The following is a 26,715-nucleotide window of genomic DNA, read 5'->3' as shown; positions in this document are numbered from 1 at the left end:
TTCTTTGAGCAAAGTCGTAGAGGTACCAGATGAAAGTTATTGGCCAGTACTTTTCGAGGTCTTAATTTTGCCATGGGTTGTGAAACGAGGAGAAAGAGGTCACCAAGGACAGTGCAAGTGTTCTTAGAAAATCATTACAGTGATGGTGGATGGTGCAATTTAAAAACAAGCCCTTGAAGCGTCTGACAGTACTTTATTTCTAAACCCTTACAGTACGCTCGGAAGCAAGGTTGCTAGTGATGTGTTTGCTCGGGATTTGGCTTATAATAGAGATCCAGCCTCCGATACAAATCTGTTTGCCTCCGGTTGGATTAAATCTCGGCGCTTCTAGTCCTAAGGCGACCCAACAGGAAAATCCGGAAAAAAAGTAGAATTATGTCTTCATATGAAACCTAGCCCTCAAAATAATACGATCACCATATCATGTAAAAAAGTTAATATAATAATATTAACATACCCTTTCAATCTGTAAACAATCCTGAAATTTATACCAACAACATTTGAGGACTATGTGTCAGATGACTAATTAACTCTGGTAGGCAAAGCTGTAAGCCATGCTTGTGAAAACAATTTGGGCAAAAACTCAGATTTTGTGTGCTGTACATACAACTCTAGTAAAAATGTGCTACTGCACAATCTATCAAAAATTGGCAAGAGCTTTGGAAGGGAAGCATCACATAGGTGGGTAATATTAAACTAGCCGCTTCGCCCCTTTCAATGGTATTTCCTCCCTCTTCATGAAAAGTATATCGTCGTGAACCTGCGTTCCACAGACAATCTGCGTCGAAAAAATCCGCATTTGTGGTTTAAAATTTGCAGAAAGGAGGAGAGGAATCCTTCATCATCGCCCCTAAACCGGTTTTACAGCTTGGAAGTAACCCGAGTTGTTGGGAAACTCTTGTACAGGGTATTCACCTAGCAAATACTTTAAGGTTTGAGAAGAAATGAGAATCACTTCTACAAAAAAGCTAACGCTTGCTCGTAGTAGTTGCCAATAACCTTAACATACTCAATATGAATATCTTTAATAAAGTTATTTGAAACGAAACCATTCTTAGGTGCCGCCAGGAAATCATAGAATATAATTATCATAGTATATAGTTTGATATAATTAACCCCACCTATACTAAGGGACTATCCTTGCTAACTGAAAAATGCTAGGAAGTCATTTTAGATCTTGGCTCAACAAGAAATTGTAAGAAAAACTAGATATTCGTCGATTTAACTAAATAATCTAAAGAGCCTTTGAGCGTGAAAATTGGAACTCTCCTTGTCACCCAAGTTAAGCATAGTTGTAAGTCATTAGTATTTAGAAGGGGCCACTTTCATGTCGTCGGAAAAATATTTCCACACAATCAATTTTCGACTGATATTTCCTTTCCATTTTATCTAATTCGTAGTGTTGAGTGCTTTTGGAAAGTTTACTTAGTCATACACATGCATATATGCAGGTATACATGATTTGGTATATATATATATATAATGAATAAACGGAATCTATCTTTTCCTTCCAGATCACAATGTCTGAGCCAACAGCACCACCGATCACCTCACCACCGCGACGTTGCCAAGATCATCCATGTCTTCCTCCAGGCTTTATCCTGCCACAGTCATCAGAGTCTTGTAAAAACACACCGAATATAGGGCGTAAGCTAGAACACTCCTTGCACCACAATCTCTTCAAATCGGGTAGTCACAGCGCGCACAATTCACCATTGCCGCACAGACGCCTCGACAAATTGGAGGGTGTCATTCGGGATAAACCCTCGCCACTAACAGGTCGTCGTCATATCGATTCCGATGATTGTAGTAGCTCAATTGAGCCATCACCCATCTTTCCTCGAAAATGCAATACCACCAGCCTGGGATGTTCATGCCCCCACGGGAATCACATTGACCAAAATAGCCCCAATTGCAGTCGACGACATACAGATGGGTCTAACACGTTGAAATCACCTGAAAATGTGGCAGACTCTCCGAGGCGAAGAGTTGAGTCAGATTGCAGTTGCATGCGAAAAAGCCACCCGGGGAGAAGCAATTTCAAAGCAGGACGACCGGAATGTCATTGCTCCGCAACCCCGAAAGCGAAACGCAAAGACTTGTTTAGTTCGCCTGCAAAAAGTGTTCTTGGTGAACCAGGTGTGTTTAGTTCACCTATCCATCGACCGACTGAACATAGTAGTTACGCGGGTTTTGGTAGTCCTGCGAAAAGTGTAATTGGAGAACCGGGAGTGTTTGCTTCGCCTGTGCGTAGTATTTGTGCTAGTCCTAGTCCTTGTGAAGACAAACTTGCTGTAACAGATGACGATGTTGCTGAGCAACCACAACCTGATCAAACAGTTGTTTCGGGTTGGTTGAAATTTCGGGACAACAAACGGGTAAGTAACATTTATTGTGAAGTTTTGTTACTTTTTTTATTACCCCTACTCATTTTCGGTGAAATCATTGATATCAAACTTTTTGAAGTTACTAGGGGTAATGGCTCGAAAATTGAGAGCGTATAGTCATAATAGACTTCCAGAAACTGCCAATTTTTTTTATTAAGTTCACTCTTCCATCCATTGCTATTACAGTGTTAATTTACAACAATATCGTTTTAGCCAATTATATATCAAAGTAGGTTATTAGACGGACATGTTGAACAAAAAAGTTTCTTTGCTTTCACTATGTTTTCCCACATCTGAGAGGCCGTTTGATATGTAATCCAACTTCACCTATTATTAGTAATTAGCATTTACATTGGTGACTAACAACTAACTTTCCTGCATGCCCTGACATGCATGATTTCTATATCCTTTTCCACCGGAGAGAAACCATGTATATTCCACTTCTCTATAACAAAATAGGAATCTTCGATATTCTTTCGTAATGTAGTGCTAAAAACCAAAATCGATCCTCGAGTTTACATTTCTTGCTTCTAATTCCTTTATGCTGCGAAGTATACTGCTTATAGGTTTTTGATTCCTACCCCTCCTTGAAGTTCTACATCCTCTAGCAGCGGCCTTCATCTCCACATGAGGATCTGAAACACTAGTATTACCTTTATTGTTTCACTTCGGACTAGATGCTTGAATAGTATCTCTTTGTTGGTCAGTGAGCTGATGCTATCAAAAACTGTGGGATGACTAAAATGAAATGACGGGTGAGATGAATCTTTGATTAAATACAGTGGCAGTCGGCTAAATGCTGGGCCATTTACTCCTCGATAATACATCCTCACTTTGCTCTTAGATTTCAAACAAAGAAGAAAAAATGTTCAATTTTTCCTTTACTGCAAGGAAATGATAACCGTTTCACATATTGCAAAATGGCGCCCAACGTGGGGCCTAAACGTTTGCTAGCGATTTGGCCTAACATTCCTTAGATTCATAGCCCAATGAGGGGCTCGAAATTTCCTAGATTCTGATCGATTCAACCAGTGGAAGGCTATTCCGGCTCATAATTTCATTTTGGTCCGTCAAATTTAAAAAAAGATTTCTCTACGTTTTTCCCGGCTAAGCTCCACGTGCACTTGACTTCATCTTTCAAGTTTTTGGTTCTTCACCTCTTTCGCCAAAAGCAAGTATTCTTTCCCCTTCCCACCTTGTAGAATATCCTCAGTAGTCTGTGGCGCGGCAGGATTCGCAGCATTCGAAATTTATTTCGAATGTTGCGAGTGCGAGCAAATAGATGGCGCGGATCTATCCACTTTGCGTGGCACGCCAAGGGAGTGGAAGATCTCAAAAAAGTGTGCGATGAATAATTTTGTTTTAGGAGACCTGTCACAAATTAAAGATATCAAGTTGGGAATTGAACAGAGAAGTCTTTTTGAGTTCGTTGAATTAAAAAGTAATGTTAAGTGTACATTAATGAAAATAACATATGAATTGTTAATTTAAAAATATCTTAAATATTTATAAGGATTGTTGAAATGAGAAGTGGTGTTAATTACTTAACGGTAAAGAAATTATTAAAATAAAAAGTAATTGGATTACTTAATTGGTGACCCCGGAACTTCCCAAAAACACAACCACCAGTTCAGCTACCTCAAGTTCATCTAGCACTTCGACCACCTCAACTTCAACAACGCCAATTCCAAGAACCCCAACGACGCCTCCTAGTCCCAGCACAACAACCACGGTCAAGCCTCCTCCGAATTGCCGCCACTTCGATGGACCCTCGTTCATCGGAGGAATCGTCCTTACCATTGGCCTGCTAGCCATCTCCTTCGTGGCCTACAAATTCTACAAGACTCCAAAGACTACTTCAAACGGAAAGTGGATTACGTCCAAGAACAAATCGAGAAGATCGATATGCTCCAAATGCAGAAGTCTCAATTCCTCAATGCTGTGCACGAGGTGTCATATAATTAAAAAACTCAAGCACATCATCATCCCCATCAACAAACCTTCTCTACACAGTGTACTACGCGACACACGTCGGACCATCACCATCAGATTACTCGGCTATCGGAATAAGAAGACCCCACGACGAAATACATACCAAATGTAACCGCTGCAACTTAACGACCTGAGGAAATTCTCTTTAGTTTTACTTTAAAATGCTCGCGTGGCACGCATGTATTTTTCACTCTTCTTTAAGCGTAATGAGTTTGTCCCAACTTTTTGTATAAATAATAATAAAAAAATTGAAATCGCTGCAAGAGACGGCGTGCAAGTGTTTAACATCGCGAGTCCTCCATTCTCATTGGTGGTGTTTTTGGTCTGCGCTGGATAGCGTCCGCTTCGTTTTTTCTCGTTTCGTGCGTGCATTTGTGGGTGCGGCCTGCCGTGTCGGTGTAAAGTTCACCGCGTTTCAGAATAAACTCACCGCGTTTGCATTTCAATCTCGTACTTTTCGTGAAACAAGATGTCTTTTGACAATAGGGACGCGGCGGGCCCATCGAACCCGCAAGTGACCGCCCTCGCCGTACGCGTTCCTCCGTTTTGGCGGCGGAACCCCGAACTGTGGTTCGTGCATTTGGAAGCACAATTCCAAATGTCCGGCATCACATCGGACGCGACCCGCTTCAACTACGCGGTGGTCGGCCTGGACGAAGAGTCCATACTTCTGGTGTCCGACGTGGTGAAGTCGACATCGTATGTGCAGCTCAAGAGCGAGTTGATCAGGCGCCTGTCGGCAAGCGAGTCGGCAAAATTAGACCACTTGCTGGCAGGTTTAACCTTAGGTGATCGAACTCCCAGCCAATTGCTTCGTGAAATGAGGCAATTGGGTGGGAGTAAGATCGGCGAAGACCTGATCAAGTCGCTCTGGCTGCGTCGGCTCCCGGAGGGCACCCAGGCGATCCTCGCTTGCGTCTCCGGTTCCTTGGAGGAACTGGCAGCGACGGCCGACCAGGTTCAGGAGGTGTACGTACGCCCAACCTTGGCGGCCGTTCAACCACCGTCGGATGAGGTGGGTGAATTGAGGCGCGAGATTGCTGCATTAACAGCCAGTATGGCCGAGATGCGGGCGACGTTGGACGCTCAGCGTTCGGGCGCCAGATCGCGAGCACGCTCGCGGTCTGCCATCCGAAAAGGGCGATCAGGTAGCAGGTCGTCAAGACAGTCCACGGACCCAGGGATTTGCTGGTACCACCGCAGATTCGGGGATAAAGCGACAAGATGTACGCTACCGTGTAGATTCTCTTCTACCGCAAAAAACTAGGTCCGCGGGGGGTTTTGGCGGCGGCCACCCAGAACGCAGCACCACGTCGCCTAACTATTTTTGACCCCCTCAGCAGGCGCAACTACCTCGTCGACACGGGTGCGGAGGTTTCGGTTCTTCCCGTACCCCAGCATCATCAACTTTTCCCTCAACCGCTCAAACTTGCGGCAGCAAATTCCTCCCGCATAAACACGTACGGGTATAGGCAAGTGGACGTGAGTCTTGGCTTGCGTAGGACGTTTTCGTGGCGTTTCATCCTGGCGGATGTCAGCTTCCCCATACTAGGCGCAGACTTCCTGTGTCACTATGGATTGCTGGTGGACTTGCAAAACAAGTCTCTTATAGATTCCACGACCAAACTTAATTCGTCGGGACATATGGTATCTCACCCAGGCAATAATCTTTCCGTTCTTTTAGAAGACATTACCGACTCTCGTGTTCGGGCACTTCTCCAAAAGTTCAGCCAGATTACTACCAACTGTAGTCTCTCCAAACCAGTGAAGCACAATGTGCAGCACCACATTATCACTACTGGTTCCCCGATCTTCTCGAAGGTGCGTCCTCTACCATCTCAGAAACTGGCAATTGCACGGAAAGAGTTTGAACAACTCGTTCAACAGGGTATCTGCAGGCCCTCAAACAGCTGTTGGTCTTCCCCACTGCATATGGTCCCTAAGCCAAACGGCGAATGGCGCCCATGTGGGGATTACAGAAGACTAAATGCACAGACTGTTCCTGACCGATATCCAATTCCACTCATCCATGACTTTGCGCATCACCTCGCGAATTGCCGCATCTTTTCGACCTTGGACTTAACCAAGGCTTATCACCAAATTCCAGTAGCTCCTGAAGACATTCCAAAGACGGCAATATGCACACCCTTTGGACTCTTCGAGTTCACCCGAATGACTTTCGGATTGTGCAATGCGGCGCAAACCTTTCAAAGGTTCATTCACTCAGTCCTGCGAAACCTCGAATTCTGTTTCGTATATTTGGATGATGTTTTGGTCGCTTCTACCACTGAGTCTGAGCACTTAGCCCATCTCGAGTGCATTTTTCAACGTCTCCTTGAGGCCTGTTTAGTCCTAAACGTTGAGAAATGCAAATTCCTTCAACAACAGGTGAGATTCCTCGGCCATTTCATTTCCCCTGAAGGAATACAGCCCGACCCAGACAAGGTGCAAGCGATATCAAGCTTCCCGCGTCCAAAGGCAGTGAGGGAGCTGAGGAGGTTCTTGGGCATGCTGAACTTCTACCGTCGTTTCCTGCCCAAGGCCGCCCATCTCCAGTCCATTTTGAACGCGTACTTGTCTGGCCCCAAAACTAAGGACACACGAGAGATCGTGTGGTCTGAAGAGGCTATCTGCGCGTTTGACAAATCTCGTCAACAACTGGCTGACGCTACGCTCTTGGCATTCCCTCTGCAAGATGCACCCCTAGCCGTTTTTGTTGATGCCTCTGACAACGCAGTAGGTGCTGCCCTTCACCAAAAGGTGGACCAAGTTTGGCAGCCGTTGAGCTTCTTCTCGAAGCAGTTGAATCCCGCTCAACGGAACTACAGCACCTACGATCGCGAACTGCTCGCCGCATACCTGTCCATCAAATACTTCCGTTTCTCCCTAGAAGGCAGGCCGTTCACAGTGTTCACGGACCATAAGCCTCTCACGTTCGCTTTGAAACAGAAGCCCGACAAAGCGTCCCCTCGTCAGCTTCGACACCTGAGCTTCATAAGCCAGTTTACGTCGGACATCCAGCACGTGTCCGGGAAGGACAACATTGTTGCTGACGCTTTGTCTCGTGTCTCCGAAGTTAACATCCCCGCCTCACTCGATTTCTCGGCTATTGCCAAGGCGCAAGTGGATGACGCAGCACTTCAGAGCCTCAAGTCCAACCCCAAATACAAATTTCGGGAGTTGCCCATCTTCGGCTCAAACCTCTCGCTCTGCTGCGAAGACTCGGAAAAGGGACCTCGGCCATACATTCCGGCCACATTTCGCAAGGAAGTGTTCCACGCAGTTCACGACTTGGCGCACCCCGGCATCAGGACAACAAACCGGTTAGTCACCGGAAAATACTTCTGGCCCTCCATGAATAAGGATATTAATTCCTGGGCCAGAGAGTGCATCGCATGCCAAAAATGTAAGGTCTCCAGGCATGTTAGGAAAGAAGTGGGCTCATTCCCCCGCACTACCAAGCGTTTCCACACCATACACCTCGACATAATAGGGCCTTTGCGAGACTCGCACGGTTATAAGTATTGCCTCACAATCATCGACAGGTTCACGCGGTGGCCTGAGGCAATACCTCTGAAAGACATCACGGCGCAATCATGTGCTGAAGCCCTCTGTCGAGAGTGGATACCTCGCTTTGGCGTCCCTGCAGTGGTCATCACTGACCAGGGAATGCAATTTGAGTCCACCCTTTTCTCCGAGTTAGGCAAACTCCTTGGTTTTAAACGCCAGCGGACTACGGCATACCACCCACAATCCAATGGGATGTTGGAACGTTGGCACCGGACGCTGAAAGCCGCCATTATGGCACGCGACGACCCGTCCTGGACGCAAGTCTTGCCTCTCGTCCTACTCGGCCTTCGAACAACCCGCCGAGAGGAGTTTGCTGCCAGCCCCGCGGAGCTGGTTTACGGGGAGAACCCGAGACTCCCAAGCGATCCGGTCTTCGACAAGAGATCGGGTCTCACGGAGTCGGGGTTGGTGCGTCTGCTGAGAGACAATCTCCGACGCATCAAAGCGCCACCACCCACTCGACACTCGTCCATACCTGCCTGTTCGCCCAAGGAGCTGGACACTTGCACGCACGTGCTGATCAGGACGGATGCCGTCCGGAAGCCGCTGCAGCCTCCATATGAGGGCCCGTACCGCGTTCTCGAGCGGGGAGAACATTTCTTCCAGCTCGAGATCGGTGGTCACAAAAAGGCGGTCTCTTTGTCCAGACTGAAACCCGCGTGCGCCCCGAAGCAACGTCGTGTCCGCTTTGTGGATTAACGGCGAACGAAGTTCGGGGATCAGTCGCTGAAACCCCTAGGTTTCATCTGGGGGCGGAGTGATGTGGCGCGGCAGGATTCGCAGCATTCGAAATTTATTTCGAATGTTGCGAGTGCGAGCAAATAGATGGCGCGGATCTATCCACTTTGCGTGGCACGCCAAGGGAGTGGAAGATCTCAAAAAAGTGTGCGATGAATAATTTTGTTTTAGGAGACCTGTCACAAATTAAAGATATCAAGTTGGGAATTGAACAGAGAAGTCTTTTTGAGTTCGTTGAATTAAAAAGTAATGTTAAGTGTACATTAATGAAAATAACATATGAATTGTTAATTTAAAAATATCTTAAATATTTATAAGGATTGTTGAAATGAGAAGTGGTGTTAATTACTTAACGGTAAAGAAATTATTAAAATAAAAAGTAATTGGATTACTTAAAGTCTACCTCAAGAGCTGGCTGTTTCTTGTCTTTGGGACTTAGTGTCTTGTAGGTGATTGCCTTCCAGAAGTTCCTGGATTTAGGGGCCTTTGCGGCCTTATGTTAAAAGGTATTACCGTCCGCGCTTCTGAAGAGTGTCCTTCCCTACCTTTGTGTGAACAACCAATTCCATTTTGTCATTACAGCCGTAGAAGTGAGAACTTTGGTTTTGTTGGTATTTCTCTTCAATTCAACTCTACTCCGTTTTTTTCCAAATCCACAAAGCAAACAGTTGTCATCAGCATAGTCCAGGTATTTGAGGAAAGAGACCATCATTCATTGAACTCCCTCACGTCCTTCGGACAAGGCAGCATGAAAATGTCACCGATGATAAAAAGAAATAATATCGGTGACACGATGCAACCCAGGCGGCTCCACTTTCAACCTAAAATTCCTCTAGGAAAGTGCGTAGAGGTAAAACGCACTTTTAATTGTATTTAGTTGCTCCGCAATGCCGCTCCTCCGTAGAGCATTCTAGAAACACTCCCTGTCCATACTGTCGAAAACTTTCATGAAATCGATGAAAAGCCGCAAAATAATCCGTAGGGTGTCGGTGTGGTGAATGTAGGGGAATCTGGAGTGGAAACCAACCTGCTTTCTTCGATCGAGCTCCAGAAATGTCCTTTGCCGCCTTTCAGGATTATTTTAACTATGGAAGAGTATGGAGCACGCAGATACCCTTCCAATTATCACGCTCAAAACAGGTGCCTTTCTTTCGATTTTCCACTATCTAAGAAAGGTTTCGGATTCGCACGAGTGGAAAAGCGGATCTGCAGTAACTGTAGGGTCAGTGAAATGATCGGACGCAATATGCAAGCGAACGTAACCGTGATTTCTTCCCAGGCCAAAGTCAGCGGCTCACTTTTTATGCACATTCAGAAGACAACTTCTAAATCTACTGTTCGTCACAAAGTGCCCAATTTAGTTGCTCGTATGGTGTCGATCAGTTGAATTCCAACTGACCTTTTGGCGAGCTCTGTGCTCTAACAATGCGTCACCAATGATGAGACGCTGTAAACTGCTAAAATCCACAAACCTTCCACCATTATCGTAACGGTCGCCAAAACCGTGCCTCCATGTCCGAGGAAGGTATTGTCAGAGCTGTTATGATATGGAAACCCCCAGTCAAAGGCTTCAGACACTTTGACACGTAGCAATAAAAAAGTACTCTCCCGAAGTGAGCTGTCATAGAGACCGAATGAATCTCTCATACTGCTTCGCTCCACATGCCCACGACACATGAACGGGTAATGACTTTCAACGAATTTTTCAAAAAGAAGACAAAGGAGAGAAACGTGCTACTAAGTCTTGATGAAGACGAATTAGTTGACCATCGGGATCGAACCCAACCTCGGTATCGAAACTGTCAGTGATAAACTTTGTTAAGAATGGAGTGAGGGATTTGAACCATTTCGTTCTCTATGAGCACCACCAAGTTTCCCAACAGGGGGAACTCTTCTCAGTCATCTAGGATGATCCAGAGGAGACAAACAGCGGACCGATCAGAGCTTTCACGAATTGAAGCAAATGCAGAAGCTAAAAGAAGCAGAGCATCGAGCGGACCGAACAGTTAGTCTTCCAGTACGTTCCAAACCAACTGGTCCAGAAAGCTCGGAGGAGTCATACGTCACGCCTCTAGAATCCGAGGCTGTTCATGAAGATTCGGCAATCAAAAGTAAGCGCCCGAGTACCAACGCCTGGAAAACGCATCAAATCCATTGCAGGAATTAAGAAAACAACCCAGATGATCACAATCAGCTTGAAAGAAACTTTCGATGACAGCTGTCTACTCATGATGCCAAAGAAGGATAAAACACCATTGCGGAACTCGAATTGGCGAAACAGAGGAGAAAGATAAGGGTGCTTCTCAAATGAGCTTTAAAGTTTAATTCAGCCGCTGGCTGGATTCAGTGTAAAGAGGTTCAAAAAGCTCTAAAGAAGAGCATAAGGTCGGCCAAACGATCATCATGGAGATGCTTTTCTAAAGACCACAACTCTCTTGAGGCAACCTCACACCTTACGCTAAAGCGGATCCTTGTTAAAGAACGTTGTCAGCCGTTGGGTTATCTAAGTTTACAGAGCGGGAGATACACAGAAAGCGATGAGGAAATGGCCCACATGCTAGAGTGGATCCGCATATTGGTCGGAGAGAAGTCTATTGAGACAGGGTGTCTTAGGGGTTACTCACAGGGTTGTCTCTCCTCTGTTATGGCTGCTGATAGTGGACACCTTGCTATGGCTCCTGACGGACACAAAGGTCCTAGCACAAACATTTGCGGACGATCTGCCATCTGAATGCAACACATATATGTAATTTTGATCTATGCATGCATAGTCTGGTGGCAGAGACTGAACTTTGCTAAAATCAGGAAGCTGCAGACGTTGATTCAAAGGCTCGGTAGCCTAAGTGTTACTGGGGCAATAAGTAGTACCCCGATCGTGGCACTCGAAGTAATTCTAAATTTATCCCCAATTAATATGGAGCTGAAGTAAAAGGCAACTAACGCGTGGCCAATCATACGGTCATGCGTCCACCTGAAAAGTCTACTCTGAAGGGATAAATGGTAAGAATTGACGCAGCCGAATGGAAAAATTTGAACCAACGCCGGCTGGCAAAAATCTTTGTGAAGGAGCCCAGAACGCTAATTTAACATTAACACCCTAGTAGGGCTTTAAGAAGTCACTGCCCCTTACCCTTAGTACCATATGCATAAATTCGGAGTGATGGTCTAGGCCATATGCAGTCAATGCGAGGAGGAAAAAGAGACTGCCCTGCACTTCGTATGCAGCTGCCGGCCTCCTCCGACCTCAGACTAAAATACCTTGGTAAGGTTTTCATCAACGAAGAGTCAGCGCATTCTCGACCTCTGGAGAATGTTCTCAGATTCAAGCCTCCGAACCACCGTCAGTGAGATGCCGATGAATAGGCGATTTCCGGGGATAGTACAATGGACCTAACAAAGCTCTGAGTGCTTGGGGTTGCGGCTCATCCCACTAAACTAAACTAACTGAACTTGAGAGCATTTTTAAATCCCTACTCACAAGGTGAATTCAATCGCAAGGTGCATGATTCTTAACCCGTTCTTATTGGTACATTAAAGCCAGAGGGAGCCGCGGATCATATCTAGGTTCTGTCCCTACTTGATCACCCGTTGGGGAGTTCCGTCCCCACGTACTCGAGGAGAGCGATCAGACCCGAGTCTGCAAGGGACTCATCTAAAGTGGCTCTGCCACGAAGCCTCACCGGAGGTTATCTGGTACCATGGGAACCGGGATGGCCCTCTGAGAGCATATGCTCCAGGAGAATTCCTGGAGGATGTGTTCTCGGCCCGGTTATTTGCGGTTGGCTTACATCGCGGGCAGAGCTTCTCGGAGCTCGAGCGTGGAGTTGCGCTGTACAACTCAGGTGACGTACTCCTTAGTTGCGGCAGAGGTGTTAGATAGGCCTCGTATCCACTGGTATGAATGCTGAGCCTGCACTCAGTATAAACCAGGACCGCTGTGTTTGCACTGCGGGGCTCTGATTGTGGTCCCAAAATCAATCCGTGTCCGAAGAGGACCGTGGGATTATGCCTTCACGGCAGGTAATAATAATAATCGTTGGCGCAACAATCCATATTGGATCAGGGCCTTGAAGTGTGTTAGAGCACTTCATTCAAGACCGTAACGGTACACTAGGAGGCAATGTGGTCAGCATTGCGCTCGCCCGTGATTATTACCCTGATTTGACTCAGGTACTCATTCACAGCTGAGTCGACTGGTATCCGACGTCAAATCACGATACAAATTCCACTGCCACCAATGAGATTTGAACCGCGACCTTCCGTATGACAGCCTAGTGCTCTAACCACTGAGCTATGCCTCGTTCGCGGATAAAATAGATATCGACCACTTATGTTTTTGATTTCATATCTGGGATATGGTGAAGAATCCCTCTCTACTTCAGCAGTTTCCTGCAGCTTGAGGCTTTCATCTATGTTTTCAAAGCCAAGAACAACAAGATTCAGTTTTCGGCTGAATTGGAAACCTACTCAGAACCGATGGTTTACTGAGCAGCAGTCATTTTTAATATACGGTATATGCCCTCTTCTCTAGTAAACCGATCCTGGGTCGGAGCAATTCTAGCAGCGCAATGACAGCAGTCTTTTGGTGGACAGGGTGTCGTCCAGGGGCTTAGCAGTTCCTATACTGCAGAACGAGCACACGTTCTATGAAAAAATGCGCAAATCATTTGGTCTTTTTCTTTCCCAGGTCCGTTGTCAGTCCAATCAAGGGCTCTTCCGGTAACTTTGTGATAGGTAGTTTTCCCAAATAGGATTGTCAGCCCCAGCCCACCTCCTATATGGTCCAACGTCCTGAAAACGAGGGCGAGTTGAAAATTGTTAATAAATCAATAGATGAGTACCAGAAAGTTTATACATACGTTTGTGAAGCTGACATATGATACTGAAATTGTCAAGGTTTTCCCTTCTAGGAAGAGTAACAAACTATGTACATGTTTACGCTTTTACTGATGTTCTTGAACACAACGTATTGGATAATTGGTCCTATGAAGCCTCCACTTTGCTCATAGTTATGTGGAATTCATTCCTACCTTGGCTTGCAGAAATGTCATACGACGTAGATGCAATATCTACTGTAAGTGCACGGATTTGAACTTTCAACCCTTAAAAGGCATCACCAGCATATGTGATATTCTTCCTTGATTTCCACCGTATCTGTCCTTCTAAACAACATTGCACACTCTATTTATCCTGATAGTCAGGAAAACAATGGAATGAAATTCCGCACAAGCATTCAACTTGAGCTGAGTGTGCCAATGGAACTTTTCACTCGTTTCGTGATTACGCCAATCAGCTAACAAGCTCAGGTCACGTTCCGGTGGATTCGTCTAGCAATGGAACAAACTTTTCTATTTAGTATCCCTCGGGAATGCACATTCAATACAGTTGCACTAGGAAACACTTCGTAACTCAAACAATGGCACACATTTCCCGTTGTCTAGTTTAAAGTCAGATCCGGTGTCGGAAGTGACGGGAAAATGTTTCAATATCGGGAGCTAATTTGAGTCCTTATGATGGTAGTTTGGGAGCGGAAAAGGTAGCAGTTTTTTGCACTTTCACAAACCTCTTTAATGTGATTCAATGTGCCTCGTCAGTATTTCATTTCAATAATCTGTTACAGATGTATCCTTTCCAAAAATTTGTAAAAGGACGAAAACAGCCTGTAAGCGTTCTGTTTGTTTACTTGAATAGTTCCAACCCTACTCAAAGCTCCAATAAAATTGACTTACTTCCCACCTTACATAAAAATAAACCATTCCGTCTTCCTTTCATTGAATATCCCTGTCGAATTTTAAACGTCCTGACCCATTTCTGAACGCTAGCGTATCCTGGCTAGCTGTTGCTAAACTTCCCTGATATGGCGCTTAGTTTCGATTTGTTAGAAGCTATCGTTTGATCGTTAGCCTTTCAAAATGTGCCTGGAATTTATAAACCGCAGCTGCTGGCCAAGCGCAAGATGAAGGGTTATGCTCTCTATCCGAACACAATCTACTAACCATATTAGATATTCTTACAATAGCGTCATACACATGCTACCCCGATATTTGGACTATAAGCAACTCTGGAAATAAAATGCCAGGAAAATGCTGGGAAAAATGAGAGAAAATAAATAACGCACGAGAATGGTGGCCTTTTAAATAAACGATGGTAGTTTCCTTTTTAAGACCAAGTCATGTGGAATGCTTCCAACTTCCAAGATATGAAGTTTTCAGTGGATTGCTTCACCCATCCAATCTACCGTTCAACCGGGTAACTTTCCATGGGGATGGGAAAGCAAATTAAATTCGTTTACAGTAAACGAGAAATTGATTTTAATCGAAATCCGTGTTTGCTGGAGAGAGAGCAAAAAATGAATTAAATCGTTAAGCCAGCAATAAAATCGTGGCTTAAATTGAATTGATTAGTCCTGGGGCTGGTTAATTGAACCAACGAAATTTAAATTATTTTAATAACAAGTCTCTTCCGGGTCTCTTTTCTAAGAGGAATGAAGTAAAATCTATTTTCGAACCATGACTCTCATCCTGTTATACCCAAACTTTGCAGGACGTAACATCTACAACAATACACTCCTCGTACTACTATTGTCTAGCCCTAACTCTATACTCGAAATATAGTCGAATCATCCTTTCTTAAAATGGAACAACGAAGTCAATCGATTTTCCCCATCACGATATTTCCCATGATACATTTCATTTTATTCAAAACATGTGCCCACTTCTATTATACACGTCATCTTGAATGCGAACCTTTGGGCTCCTTTGTCTTTTTCATTACATCTCGGAATAATAAAGGAATGCAATAATAACGAGTCGTCATCGTCATCAACCTTAATGACTCTCTGTCATCTGTATTCTATCACATTCCAACAGCCTACAATTTAGGGCCTTTGTCGAGGGCTCATCATCTAACTAAGGCGCGCGTAGGCAGAGCCTGCTCCTGTTTGCGGTATATGCATATATTACAAATATTCCTTCCTTGGTTCTACCTTCCTTTTAACATACATGAACCCAGGATGATATCCAGCGCCATTGTAAATTTGACTAAATGAATTTATGGCTTACTGCAGGGGTGAATATTTAATTTCTTTAATTGTACGTTCCGACGATGGGAGCACATTGTTTCAAGTCCCGAGTAATATCTATCTTGAAGGTTCCTTGGCCGCCACGGCTCAGTTCAAATACTGGCTGTCTGGAAAATCTTGGCAGGAATTTGCGCGGTTCGTATAATTTATTCGTCCTTTATTTGGAGATTAGATGTAGACCCCATGTGCCCTCAAGGGCCTTTGGTTGCACTTTGATTGATTCCTTGGAATAATATGTTCGATGTTGGAGATGTGAGGGGAATTCTCTCATTATGTTAGGATCATTTCGTCCTTATCGATGACAGAGACTAATATTAGCTTAATCCCAGACAATAATGCCCAACATGCTCTGCTAGTGCGATGGAAATAAAATCAATATTTACTAGTTAAGAATAAAGATTTTTCCGGAGAGCCAAAATAGCCATTTGATTTGATTCGACCTGATAATTCGACTCCAGTATGGCAAATTGGGAAACATTTTTGTTGACGGTCATGCTCATGACAAAAGATATTTGTATCTTTAATTACGTACATATCTCGTGTTATTTATTCATTTATTTCCTTCCAAATAAATCCTGCCTGCAGAAGGAGAAGAAAGTAGTACGTTTAGTCTACATTTAAAAATATAGTAAGAGGGAGGGTCTAATAAAGGGCCTAAGTCTAAGTTCTATGAAACTTCAGTCCAAGCTATAATGCATTATAGCCTCCACATAGTCGGGAAATCAAAAAATCTAAATAAAGTCCGAACTCCATGAAGGACACTCCGAAAATCCATATAGGGGAAGCTCTTCTTAAAGAAGAGGGATCGGATGAAATTACATCAAACCTTGCCAAGGACAGGATCTTCACACTTTGGGAAACAGGACCAGATCAAGGAGCAATAATGAAGGATGCTCCAAAAGGGAACTGATGAGGGCTGAGGAGGGATGGACAGAGTTAAAGTCAAAAGAGATGCTTAGTGTGACGTCCGAACACAGTGTCTGTCAAAATGGAGCTTATCATCAAAGTTATACCGAGGTCCAGAAAGGAGCTGAGGTGCGAAGCAAGAGCGGTCAAGCAGAACGAGTGGAAAAAAATGTACGCTTGTAGAACATCAAGTGGCTTTTGATGATGTTTACTGCCAACTCATGGAGCGCTAGTGAACCAGGGTATGTTAGTTCGAAGAGAGGAAATGCCGTAGATGAAGAACATGGACCCAGAATGGACTCCTTTGGTATGATAGATAGAGCTAAAAACAAACGGTATATGCAAACGTCGAAATAAATACTGCTGTAAAGGATATACGGGTAAGAAGCGAGTCATCTAGTGAATGGCAAAAGGGTGTTAAAGGAGGCGAGTTTAGAGAGAGGGTCAAAGGGCTAGAAGAAATTCAGATAAATAACATGCAGTTCCTACCGAGCATTTAAAGATTTGGCAAATAAGTCGGCGAAGTCTAGTAGATTGGTAGCAGTGGACTGGCGTTCTAAAAGCCGTGTTGATCTCTAATTATAGGAAGGTCAATGTGAACAGTCAAGCAGTCGTTGATATATCTTTTAAGAATTCTCGGTAATTGTTGGCGAAAATATGATTGTCAGGTTAATGTGCAGAGATAATCATGCAGAGCGTTAGGGAAATGTATTAATTTTCTTTTAGGCAAGTAGCGGTTAAGTTACAAATACCGTACCTTAATGAAGTATTCGACTGGAAGGGGAAAATATGAGTTGGAACTTAAGAATACACTCAAAGTCTCCCCTCCTTTCCAGGAAAAAGCGACTAAAAGTGATGATAGAAATCTGTGGACCAGCCACGTGCAAATTTCGAAAATTTATGTTACCGAAATATTAAGTAACCTCGGATAGAGGCAGTAACTTGACGGTTGCGACCTTCGGGTGGTGAGCTTGTGGCGCTGAGGTAGCCATCATAATCGGACGTTAGAGGGGAAGCGCTTTGTGTAATCTGTGCTGCTACACAGCAGTACTATAGTTAGGAATCTCATTAATGAAATACAGAGAGAGGAGTTCCGCAGCAGAATAGAAGGGACTATGTCACCTGCCTGTTGGATCGTTAATAACACCCTAGAGTATTACTCCGATATATATGGTTACTATAAACTCTGATAAACTGTGGGAATACAAATGTACGGCATTAGTAGCGTCGAGTACAATAAACCACTAAGCTCTGAGTGCTCAGAGCCTTTGCCTCCCCCCACCTCAAACACACAAGCTTTTTATGGCACGGTATTCCACATACTTCTAGAATTGGGCAGACCATACTATATCTATCTTTTAAGCCATATATTTCTAGAGCCAATTTATGAAACAGTTTTCTTCTTCTACTTTTTTACGAGAACACGAATCCAGTCTTCAGCACGTCCACTTTTGTCAATGCTCCTCAGTATTTCTTTTGCAGTGGGCAGTTGTTACCAAAAGGGAGCTCCTTTATCTAGATATAGTTGCTAATGAACCAAATCCTAACTTCCATGTGAAGAAAAGTGTAATCGGTGTTGTTTCCCACGACATTGATGAGCATACGGTCTCCCTAGTACATGTAAGGCTGAGAACTTCCAGGTTTGCCTAAGAACGGAGCATGGAAATAATTAATTTTGCTATATTTACGGACCTACGTTTTCAATGAGCTGCGCACTCTGTCTACCACTCGACTGGTTTTCTCAAAAGAATTATGAAGTGTGGCAGTGTCCAAAACGAGAAAATAGAGGAGTGGCGAAAGGACTCTTCCTTAATGAATATCGACAACAGTACGAAGCGGTTTTGATACACCCGCCACACATCGAAAGTTACTTTTCGGATCGTGATAGAGCAATTTAATCCAGCGGATGAGTTCTTCTGGTACTGGGTGTTGTAGTAGAGCATACCAGATGAGTTCATGTGGTATACGGTCAAACGCTTTCTCTGGATCCATCCAGCCATTGTAACTCTAGGAATGCAATGTAAAGAGGGCGATGCTTCTCACGGTGTTGCTCCATGAGTAACCGCACAGCATGTGTTGCGTCAGTAGTTCACTAATTTTTGACAAATCAGACTTGATTCACGGTTATTTCAACGATTTCGCGAATACGGTTGCCAAGAATGCATTCAAAAATCTTCATGGTATGGGATAGCAACCAGATCGAACGGTAATTTGAACATTCTGCTGGGTTACCTTTCTTTTCCCATATTGGAACTGTGGTACTTTCTTGCCAGTCAGATGGTGTTCCACCTTGCTAAATCATCGTTTGTTGTTGTTGGGTCTCAGCTCTTCGCTTTCCAGAGCTCAGATGCGATGTCGTCAGGTCCTGTGTCTTTTCCCGATTTCATTCGTTTTATTGCTGCCTGGACTTGAGTTGCGCTGACAGTTGAGCCCATAGTGTTTAACGTAAGTACCTGTCGTGGAGACTTAATCCTACGGTCCTCTTCAGACACGGATTGATTTTGTGACCACAATCAGAGCCCCGCTGAGATAAGCAACAACGGTACCAGTCTATACCAAGTGCATGGCTTAGCATTCATACTGGTGGATGCAAGAATTACCGAAATCTCTACCGAACTAAGGAGTACGGCACCCGTGTTGAAACGCAACACCACGCCGACGCCCGAAGGTCTCATCTCGCTTGGGCACAACCACAACCACTATGAAACTCCTACTAGGGGGGCCAACCGCAAATAACCGAGCTGTACTCACATAGAACGGGAGTTCACCCGAAGTATGAAAGTCCAGGGGCTTTCCCGGTTCCCATGGTACCAGTATACCCCTGGTAAGGTTTCGTGACCAATTTGCCACTTCAGATGAGTCCCCGGGCAGACTCGGATCTGGTCACCCTAATTAGGCCTTTGGAGCATTCGCCTACTGCATCACGGCCGGCAAACCAAAGTGAGTACAGCGTCTCCCGGTGCCACCACTACGGAGGTTCTCCTCGGTCACTTGGTTTTGGTTTGGCCGACAGGGTAGCCGCCCCGTCTTCCTCACCGCCACCTCTGAGCACCGAGTTGCGCTGACAAGTGGAACTGCGCCAAACGTCGACAATGATAGTGGAAGAGGAGGATGAACAAATTCTTCAGTTGAAATCTGCTCGAAATATTCTCGCATTTAACAATAAGCGAAGTGTCGTTTCTGGCATTAACGCAACAGAAGTGTTCGATAGTTCGTGTGCGCTCGTGTCGACTTTTGACAAGTCGATAAAGATCTCTCTCGCCATCCGGATCATCATCATCATCAACGGCGCAACAACCAGTATCCGGTCTAGGCCTGCCTTAATAAGGAACTCGAGACATCCCGGTTTTGCGCCGAGGTCCACCAATTCGATATCCCTAAAAGCTGTCTGGCGTCCTGACCTACGCCATTGCTCCATCTTAGGCAGGGTCTGCCTCGTCTTCTTTTTCTACCATAGATATTGCCCTTTTAGACTTTCCGGGTGGGATCATCCTCATCCATACGGATTAAGTGACCCGCCCACCGTAACCTATTGAGCCGGATTTTATCCACAACCGGACGGTCATGGTATCGCTCATAGATTTCGTTATTGTGTAGGCTACGGAATCGTCCATTCTCAGGTAAGGGGCCAAAAATTCTTCAGAGGATTCTTCTCTCGAACGCGGCCAAGAGTTCGCAATTTTTCTTGCTATTAACCCAAGTTTCCGAGGAATACATGAGGACTGGCAAGATCACAGTCTTGTACAGTAAGAGCTTTGACCCTATGCTGAGACGTTTCGAGAGGAACAGTCTTTGTCAGCTGAAATAGGCTCTGTTGGCTGACAACAACCGTGCGGGGATTTCATCATCGTAGTTGTTATCGGTTGTGATTTTCGACCCTAGATAGGAGAAATTGTCAACGGTCTCAAAGTTGTATTCTCCTATCCTTATTCTTCTTCGTGTTTGTGTTTGGCCAGTGCGGTTTGATGTTGTTGGTTGATTCATCTTCGGTGCTGACGTTGCCACCATATATTTTGTCTTGCCTTCATTGACGTGCAGCCCAAGATCTCGTCTCGATGGTCGCCTGGTCGATCTGGATGAAGGCAGTTTGTACGTCTCGGGTGGTTCTTCCCATGATGTCGATATCGTCAGCATAGGCCAGTAGTTGGGTGGACTTGAAGAGGATCGTACCTCTTGCATTTACCTCAGCATCACGAATCACTTTCTCGGGGGCCAGGTTAAAGAGGACGCATGATAGCGCATCCCCTTGTCGTAGACCGTTGTTGATGTCGAATGGTCTTGAGAGTGATCCTGCTGCTTTTATCTGGCCTCGCACATTGGTCAGGGTCAGCCTAGTCAGTCTTATTAATTTCGTCGGGATACCGAATTCTCCCATGGCCGTGTACAGTTTTACCCTGGCTATGCTATCATAGGCGGCTTTAAAGTCGATGAACAGATGGTGCAACTGTTGTCCATATTCCTACAGTTTTTCCATCGCTTGCCGCAGAGAGAAAATCTGATCTGTTGCTGATTTGCCTGGAGTGAAGCCTCTTTGGTATGGGCCAATGATGTTCTGGGCGTATGGGGCTATCCGGCCTAGTAAGATAGCGGAGAATATCTTATAGATGGTACTCAGCAACGTGATATCTCTATAATTGCTGCACTGTGTGATATCTCCCTTTTTATGTATGAGACAGATAATGCCTCGTTGCCAATCGTCAGGCATTGATTCGCTGTCCCATACCTTGAGCACAAGTTGATGAACAACTTGGTGTAACTGGTCGCCTCCATATTTAACTAATTCGGCTGTAGTTCCATCGGCTCCTGGCGACTTATGATTTTTTAGCCGATGAATTGCACGGACCGTTTCTCCTAAACTTGGTGGTGGCAGTATTTGCCCGTTGTCTTCAGTTGGCGGGACCTCCAACTCGCCAATGTTCTGGTTGTTCAGTAGCTCATCAAAGTACTCAACCCATCGCTCTAATATGCCCATTCTGTCGGAAATCAGATTTCCCTCTTTGTCTCGGCAGGATGAGCATCGAGGTGTATAAGGCTTCATCCTGCTGACTTTTTGGTAAAACTTGGGCGCCTGGTGCGGTTGCTCCCTGTACTTTTCTAGCTCACAGACTTGTTGATTCTCCCAGGCTTCCTTTTTCCGTCTGTGAAGTCGCTTCTCTGCTCGACGGAGTTCGTGATAAGTCTCTGCGCGTGCCGCGTTCTTTGAGAATGCAACATTACTCGGTATGCGACATTCTTCCGTTCCGTCAAACCAGCCGTTCCGACGCCTTTTGCGGCTGGGGCCAAGTATGTTTGTGGCCGTATCCATGATAACGTTCTTCAGGTGATTGTGAAGATCATTTGTTGATGCTTCATCTCCAGGTCCTCTGTTGACTGCGATTATTGCAGCATCCATTTCCCTCTTATAGGTGTCGCGGAGGGTTGTGTTGTGGATGGCTTCAGTGTTCACTCTCACGTGATTGTCAGAGGGGATTCTAGGTGGTATTGTTATTCGAGCTCGGAGCACCATGCCAACGAGATAGTGATCCGAGTCTATATTGGCCCCCCTATATGTTCTGACATTCATCAAGGCTGAGAGGTGGCGGCGTTCGATCAACACGTGGTCAATTTGGTTGAAAGTGGTCCCGTCTGGAGAGGCCCACGTATGTTTGTGGACCGCTTTCCGCGCAAACCAGGTACTTCCAACAACCATTTCGTGTGACGCTGCTAATTGAATAGTCCGCAATCCGTTATCATTTGTTTTTTCGTGTAAGCTATGGGAGCCAACGTATCGCCTGAATACGGGCTCCTTCCCTACTTGGCTGTTAAAATCCCCAAGTATGATTTTGATATCATATCTGGGACAGGCTTCGAGGGTTCGTTCTACTGCCTCGTGGAAGGTATCCTTCTCCGACTCTGCAGTCTCCTCTGTAGGGGCGTGAACGTTTATGAGGCTTATATTTCTAAACTTGCCTCGCAAGCGCAGAGTGCATAGCCGTTCGCTTATGTTTTCAAAGCCGATAACAGCAGGTTTAATTTTTTGGCTGACTAAGAAACCTACTCCGAGCACATGGTTTACTGGATGACCGCTATAATATATGGTGTAGTGGCTCTTCTCCAGGAAACCGGTCCCTGTCCATCGCATCTCTTGCAACGCTGTTATATCAGCCCTATATTGGGACATGGTATCTGCTAGCTGCTCGTCAGCTTCATCTCTGTACAGGGAGCGCACGTTCCATGAGAAAATGCGCAAATCGTTGTTCCGTTGTCATTGCCGGGTCCGTCGTTTTAAAATCCGTCCTGTCCGAGGCTCCTGTTGTGGCTTCGTAACAAGTTGTTTTCCGTGTAGGGTTGTCAGCCCTACCCAACCCCCAACCTGGAGGACCAGTTGGTACAATTTGTCCCGTTTTTAGGCGCCGGAGACTCGCCTTCATACTTCTCCGTCTGCAGCTTTTCGTTAAGAAAGAGCTCCCAGCGGTCACCACGTGGAAGTGAAGATAGGGTTTGGTAGTAGAGCTGTTGGTGTTGGTTCAGCAGGCATTTCCCAGGTTCTATGCTCCATCGTGGGTACCAATCCACGTTTCGCCCCGGGACCTATACTACCCTTTGATCACCGACCATCCCGATGGTCGAGTTTATCGTAAAGATCTTTGTAATGGCCGCTCGGGTGAAAGTGACTGCTTTCTCTGCTTCGCGGTTGGCATTCTTTTAAATTTGCCAATTGGCGACCGTTTTATCGTCGAGAAACTTGTGGTGGAGGCGTTTCTTTTCACGGACCTTCATTCCAATGTCCTCATTCCAAAGCCAAGTATTCCGGTTGTTGAACCACTTACCTAACTTACTGATCCTTAGGGTTTCATAGGCCGATTTGTGGATCGTGTCTTTAAATTTAATTAATTTGATTCCACAATTCTTCCACATTCGTAATGGTTGGTAATCGCATAAATGAGATCATTTCCTCTTTGTTCTCACGAAATTGTCAGCATTTAACGTACGGCGGGGGAGTGCGTTCCTCATGCTGTTTTCCGGTGGCCTGATTCACAAGATAGCTATCAACGCTCGATGTTGATTTGTGATGATCTCATAGGTAACGGCTTTGTAGTCAGTGACTATGGCAAAATATCGGCCTCTTGTGGAATATAGTCGATTTGCGTTTTACTATTCCGGCTATAAAATGTATCAAAATGAGACAATCGTTTGATGAACCATGTATTCATAAGTACAAGGTCATGTGTGTCCGCAAAATCGATTATATGCTCGCCACCCTCATTGCGTGCTCCAAATCCCTTTGCTCCATTTCACTTGTTACTGTCTGTCGGCTGCACCGACATGGCCATTAAGGATGCCGGCAATGAAGATATAATCACCAGCAGGCACGTTGCCGATGATTGCATTAAAAAGTTACCAGCAGGCATCTTTGTCAGCATCAGGACGACCTGTCTGTGGTGCGTACGCGGTGTAGAATTGAATAGTGCTATCAGCTGATATAATGGTTATCTTCATCAACCGGTCATCAATCCCTTTGACTTCTTTAATGGCATCATGGGAACCCTCTGAGATTGCAATGCCAACGCCGTATTTAGTGTGTGGGCTACCAAAATAGAGAAGTTTATAGACATTTTTACCGCATATGCGGTCTATGTCGTAGTTTTTGACACCAGACCACCGGGTTTCTTGTAGGGCGTAAATATCAATGCTAGTTTTGCAAAAAGCTCCTGCAAGTTTTTCCAATGATGATGTCAATATTTAGCGTCCAGACACGTATTTGTTTCCCTCGGCCAAATTTATTTACGTCCTGACGCCGCTCGTGTGTCAAGAACTCTTGCCCATTTCTCGACAGGACCGGGGCCCGTCCGGCCGCGACGACTGAGAGGAATTCCCTAGCATTTCTTCGAGGCTTAGGATATCTCAGTGCGGTAACTTTGCTTTTAACGACATTGGATACATTTGCTGGATCGGCTTGCCGTGGAACCTGCCACCAAGAAAGGTCGGCTTAGTGGAATACTTCACTTTACCACACTTTATTTATCTCTTTCCCTGATCCCAACATTTTACTTTTGTTTTACCAAGGAGAGTGTAAGGTAACTTACTTCAGGTCCCTTTCTTTTATCTGGGATTGGGAGCAGCATGTTAAGATGGGTCCCGACTCCGGATAAGTGTCTGAAAGTAATTAAGAACGCTACAATTTAAACTTTTTAATAGTTGGGAAGTCCTCTCGATTGTTAGCGGACCTTAAGGAGGTTTTACACGAAACGGCGGAACTAATTGCAGTCACAAGTGCATAATTTGTTATCTAGAGGTCATGCAATAAAAGCAGTATCTTTGCTGAGGATTACATTTTCCCAGGGCCGAATATCACCGTTCATTTAAATGATAGAAAAATTGATGAGCAGCTAAGCTTTATATTTTTTATAAAAGAATCGCAGCCACCTCTGTCCAGTGGTAAAAAGTTGGTATAAAATTTGATAGTAAAATGACGAAAAAAATATGAATCTGAAATGGAAAAGTCCGGATTTGAAATGCAAAATTCCTAATTTAAAATAGAAAACTTTAAAATTGATTTGGAAAAGTCTGAAGTTAATTCGGAAACGCCTGAAATTAGTTAAGAAATTCTGAATTTGGTTTCGTTTATTTTGAATTCGACTTGCAATGCCTATATTGGCTCTGTAGATACCTCAGGGTTCCGTATTGCGCCCATTGTTGTGAAGCATCAAGTAGAATCAAGTTCTCAACTCAACAAGCCATAGCTGTGGATAAAACAGCCTGTCTTCCCACTTCCACTTAAAGCCACCCGATATCTGCACGCTACGGAATGGGAAATTTGAAACATTTACAACACTATACCCGCAGCAAAATATACAGAGACTGTATGACCAAACCGGAGATGATGGCGGCTAGGGTATACTTTTAGGTGACTCAGGCCTAATTTTTCGGAAATTTTTCTGGGGGTCCTAAATAATGAAAGTGGATAAATCATCCAAAGCAGTACAGAAATAATCAGATTTTATTTTAATTATGTCTGCTAATTTATCCGTATTCATTTCCAGACTACACTTTTAAGATAAAAGGCAGATTAGTTACTCTTTGCGAATTCGTTTCATTTGTTCTAACACCGTGTGTTTGACTGTCCTTGTACTTTATCTGCAGCTACAATACTCCGCAGAACACCTCTTTTATTTCAATGGTCCCAATAAATTGGTAATACAAAATTCAGGCATTTTGTACACCATAATTGGATTTCTAATTCACTGGATTTTTGTCGCAATCTTGCCTGCAGCGAACCGGGTACTGTATGGCTGTAAATATAAACGTTTTATAACTAGCACCGTCTACATGAGCTTAACTAGCCCAACCACCCAAGGCTTAATAAAAATTACAAGCTTTATAGAGTTCATGAACATTTTTCATTGCAAAACATAATTTTAATCTGGTTTCCCTCTTTCCACAAAGAATTCCATCTTTATTTCCAGTTAAAGGATAACATTAAAAGGATTAGGGCACGTTTAACTTTAACAGTTCATGCAATAAAATCCCTATCTGGTTAGCACGCACAATACATTTGGGATGTCAGGATACTCACTCGTTTATAGGAGGCATGCACATATATATGTATGTTCATATCCACATGTGGGTATATATAAATGCATACATAAATAATGTTGCCTTTAGGTTAAGAGAAAAATACCAATTTCAGCACGAATACTCCACAAAACGAGTCCTTCGCACATATTTCGTGATAAAAGGATCCCCAAAATTTTGTTAACGGGACTTGACATAGGAATATACATATTCTGTTTATATGCACGTAGAAAGGGATAAAGTCTGTGACTAGAATGTTTTTTAGAAATTTTCTTAAACTATAGTTTTTAGCAAGGAGTCGCAATCTGAATTCTTTTTCCCGTTTGTCTATGTTTATTACTTTTCCAATTACAATTTGCCTTATCACTATTGTGACAGGTGGATTTTGGACCAAGGATCTCAAGGAGGATAATAATACACAATCGCAATTTTAAATGCAAGACAGCACAATATATACGAGACCCAATACTTGAGCTTAATTCTGAA

At 44.5% G+C, this 26,715-nt stretch overlaps 1 protein-coding gene across 1 annotated transcript in view; it reads left to right on the top strand.

Moving 5' to 3' along the window:
• The window catches only part of LOC119655151, a 107,259-nt gene that overhangs the window by 52,923 nt on the left and 27,621 nt on the right, over window positions 1-26,715 (top strand). Inside the window, exon 2 of the mRNA XM_038060889.1 lies at window positions 1,515-2,378. Coding sequence (XP_037916817.1) covers window positions 1,521-2,378 — 858 coding nt within the window. The 5' untranslated portion in view covers window positions 1,515-1,520. The remainder of the gene's footprint in view (window positions 1-1,514; window positions 2,379-26,715) is intronic.

This window comes from Hermetia illucens, chromosome 4 (assembly GCF_905115235.1).
Source record: "Hermetia illucens chromosome 4, iHerIll2.2.curated.20191125, whole genome shotgun sequence".
Classification (NCBI taxonomy): Eukaryota; Metazoa; Arthropoda; class Insecta; order Diptera; family Stratiomyidae; genus Hermetia; species Hermetia illucens.
Note: the sequence above shows the minus strand (reverse complement) of the source record. Positions and strands in the feature narration are given on the sequence as shown.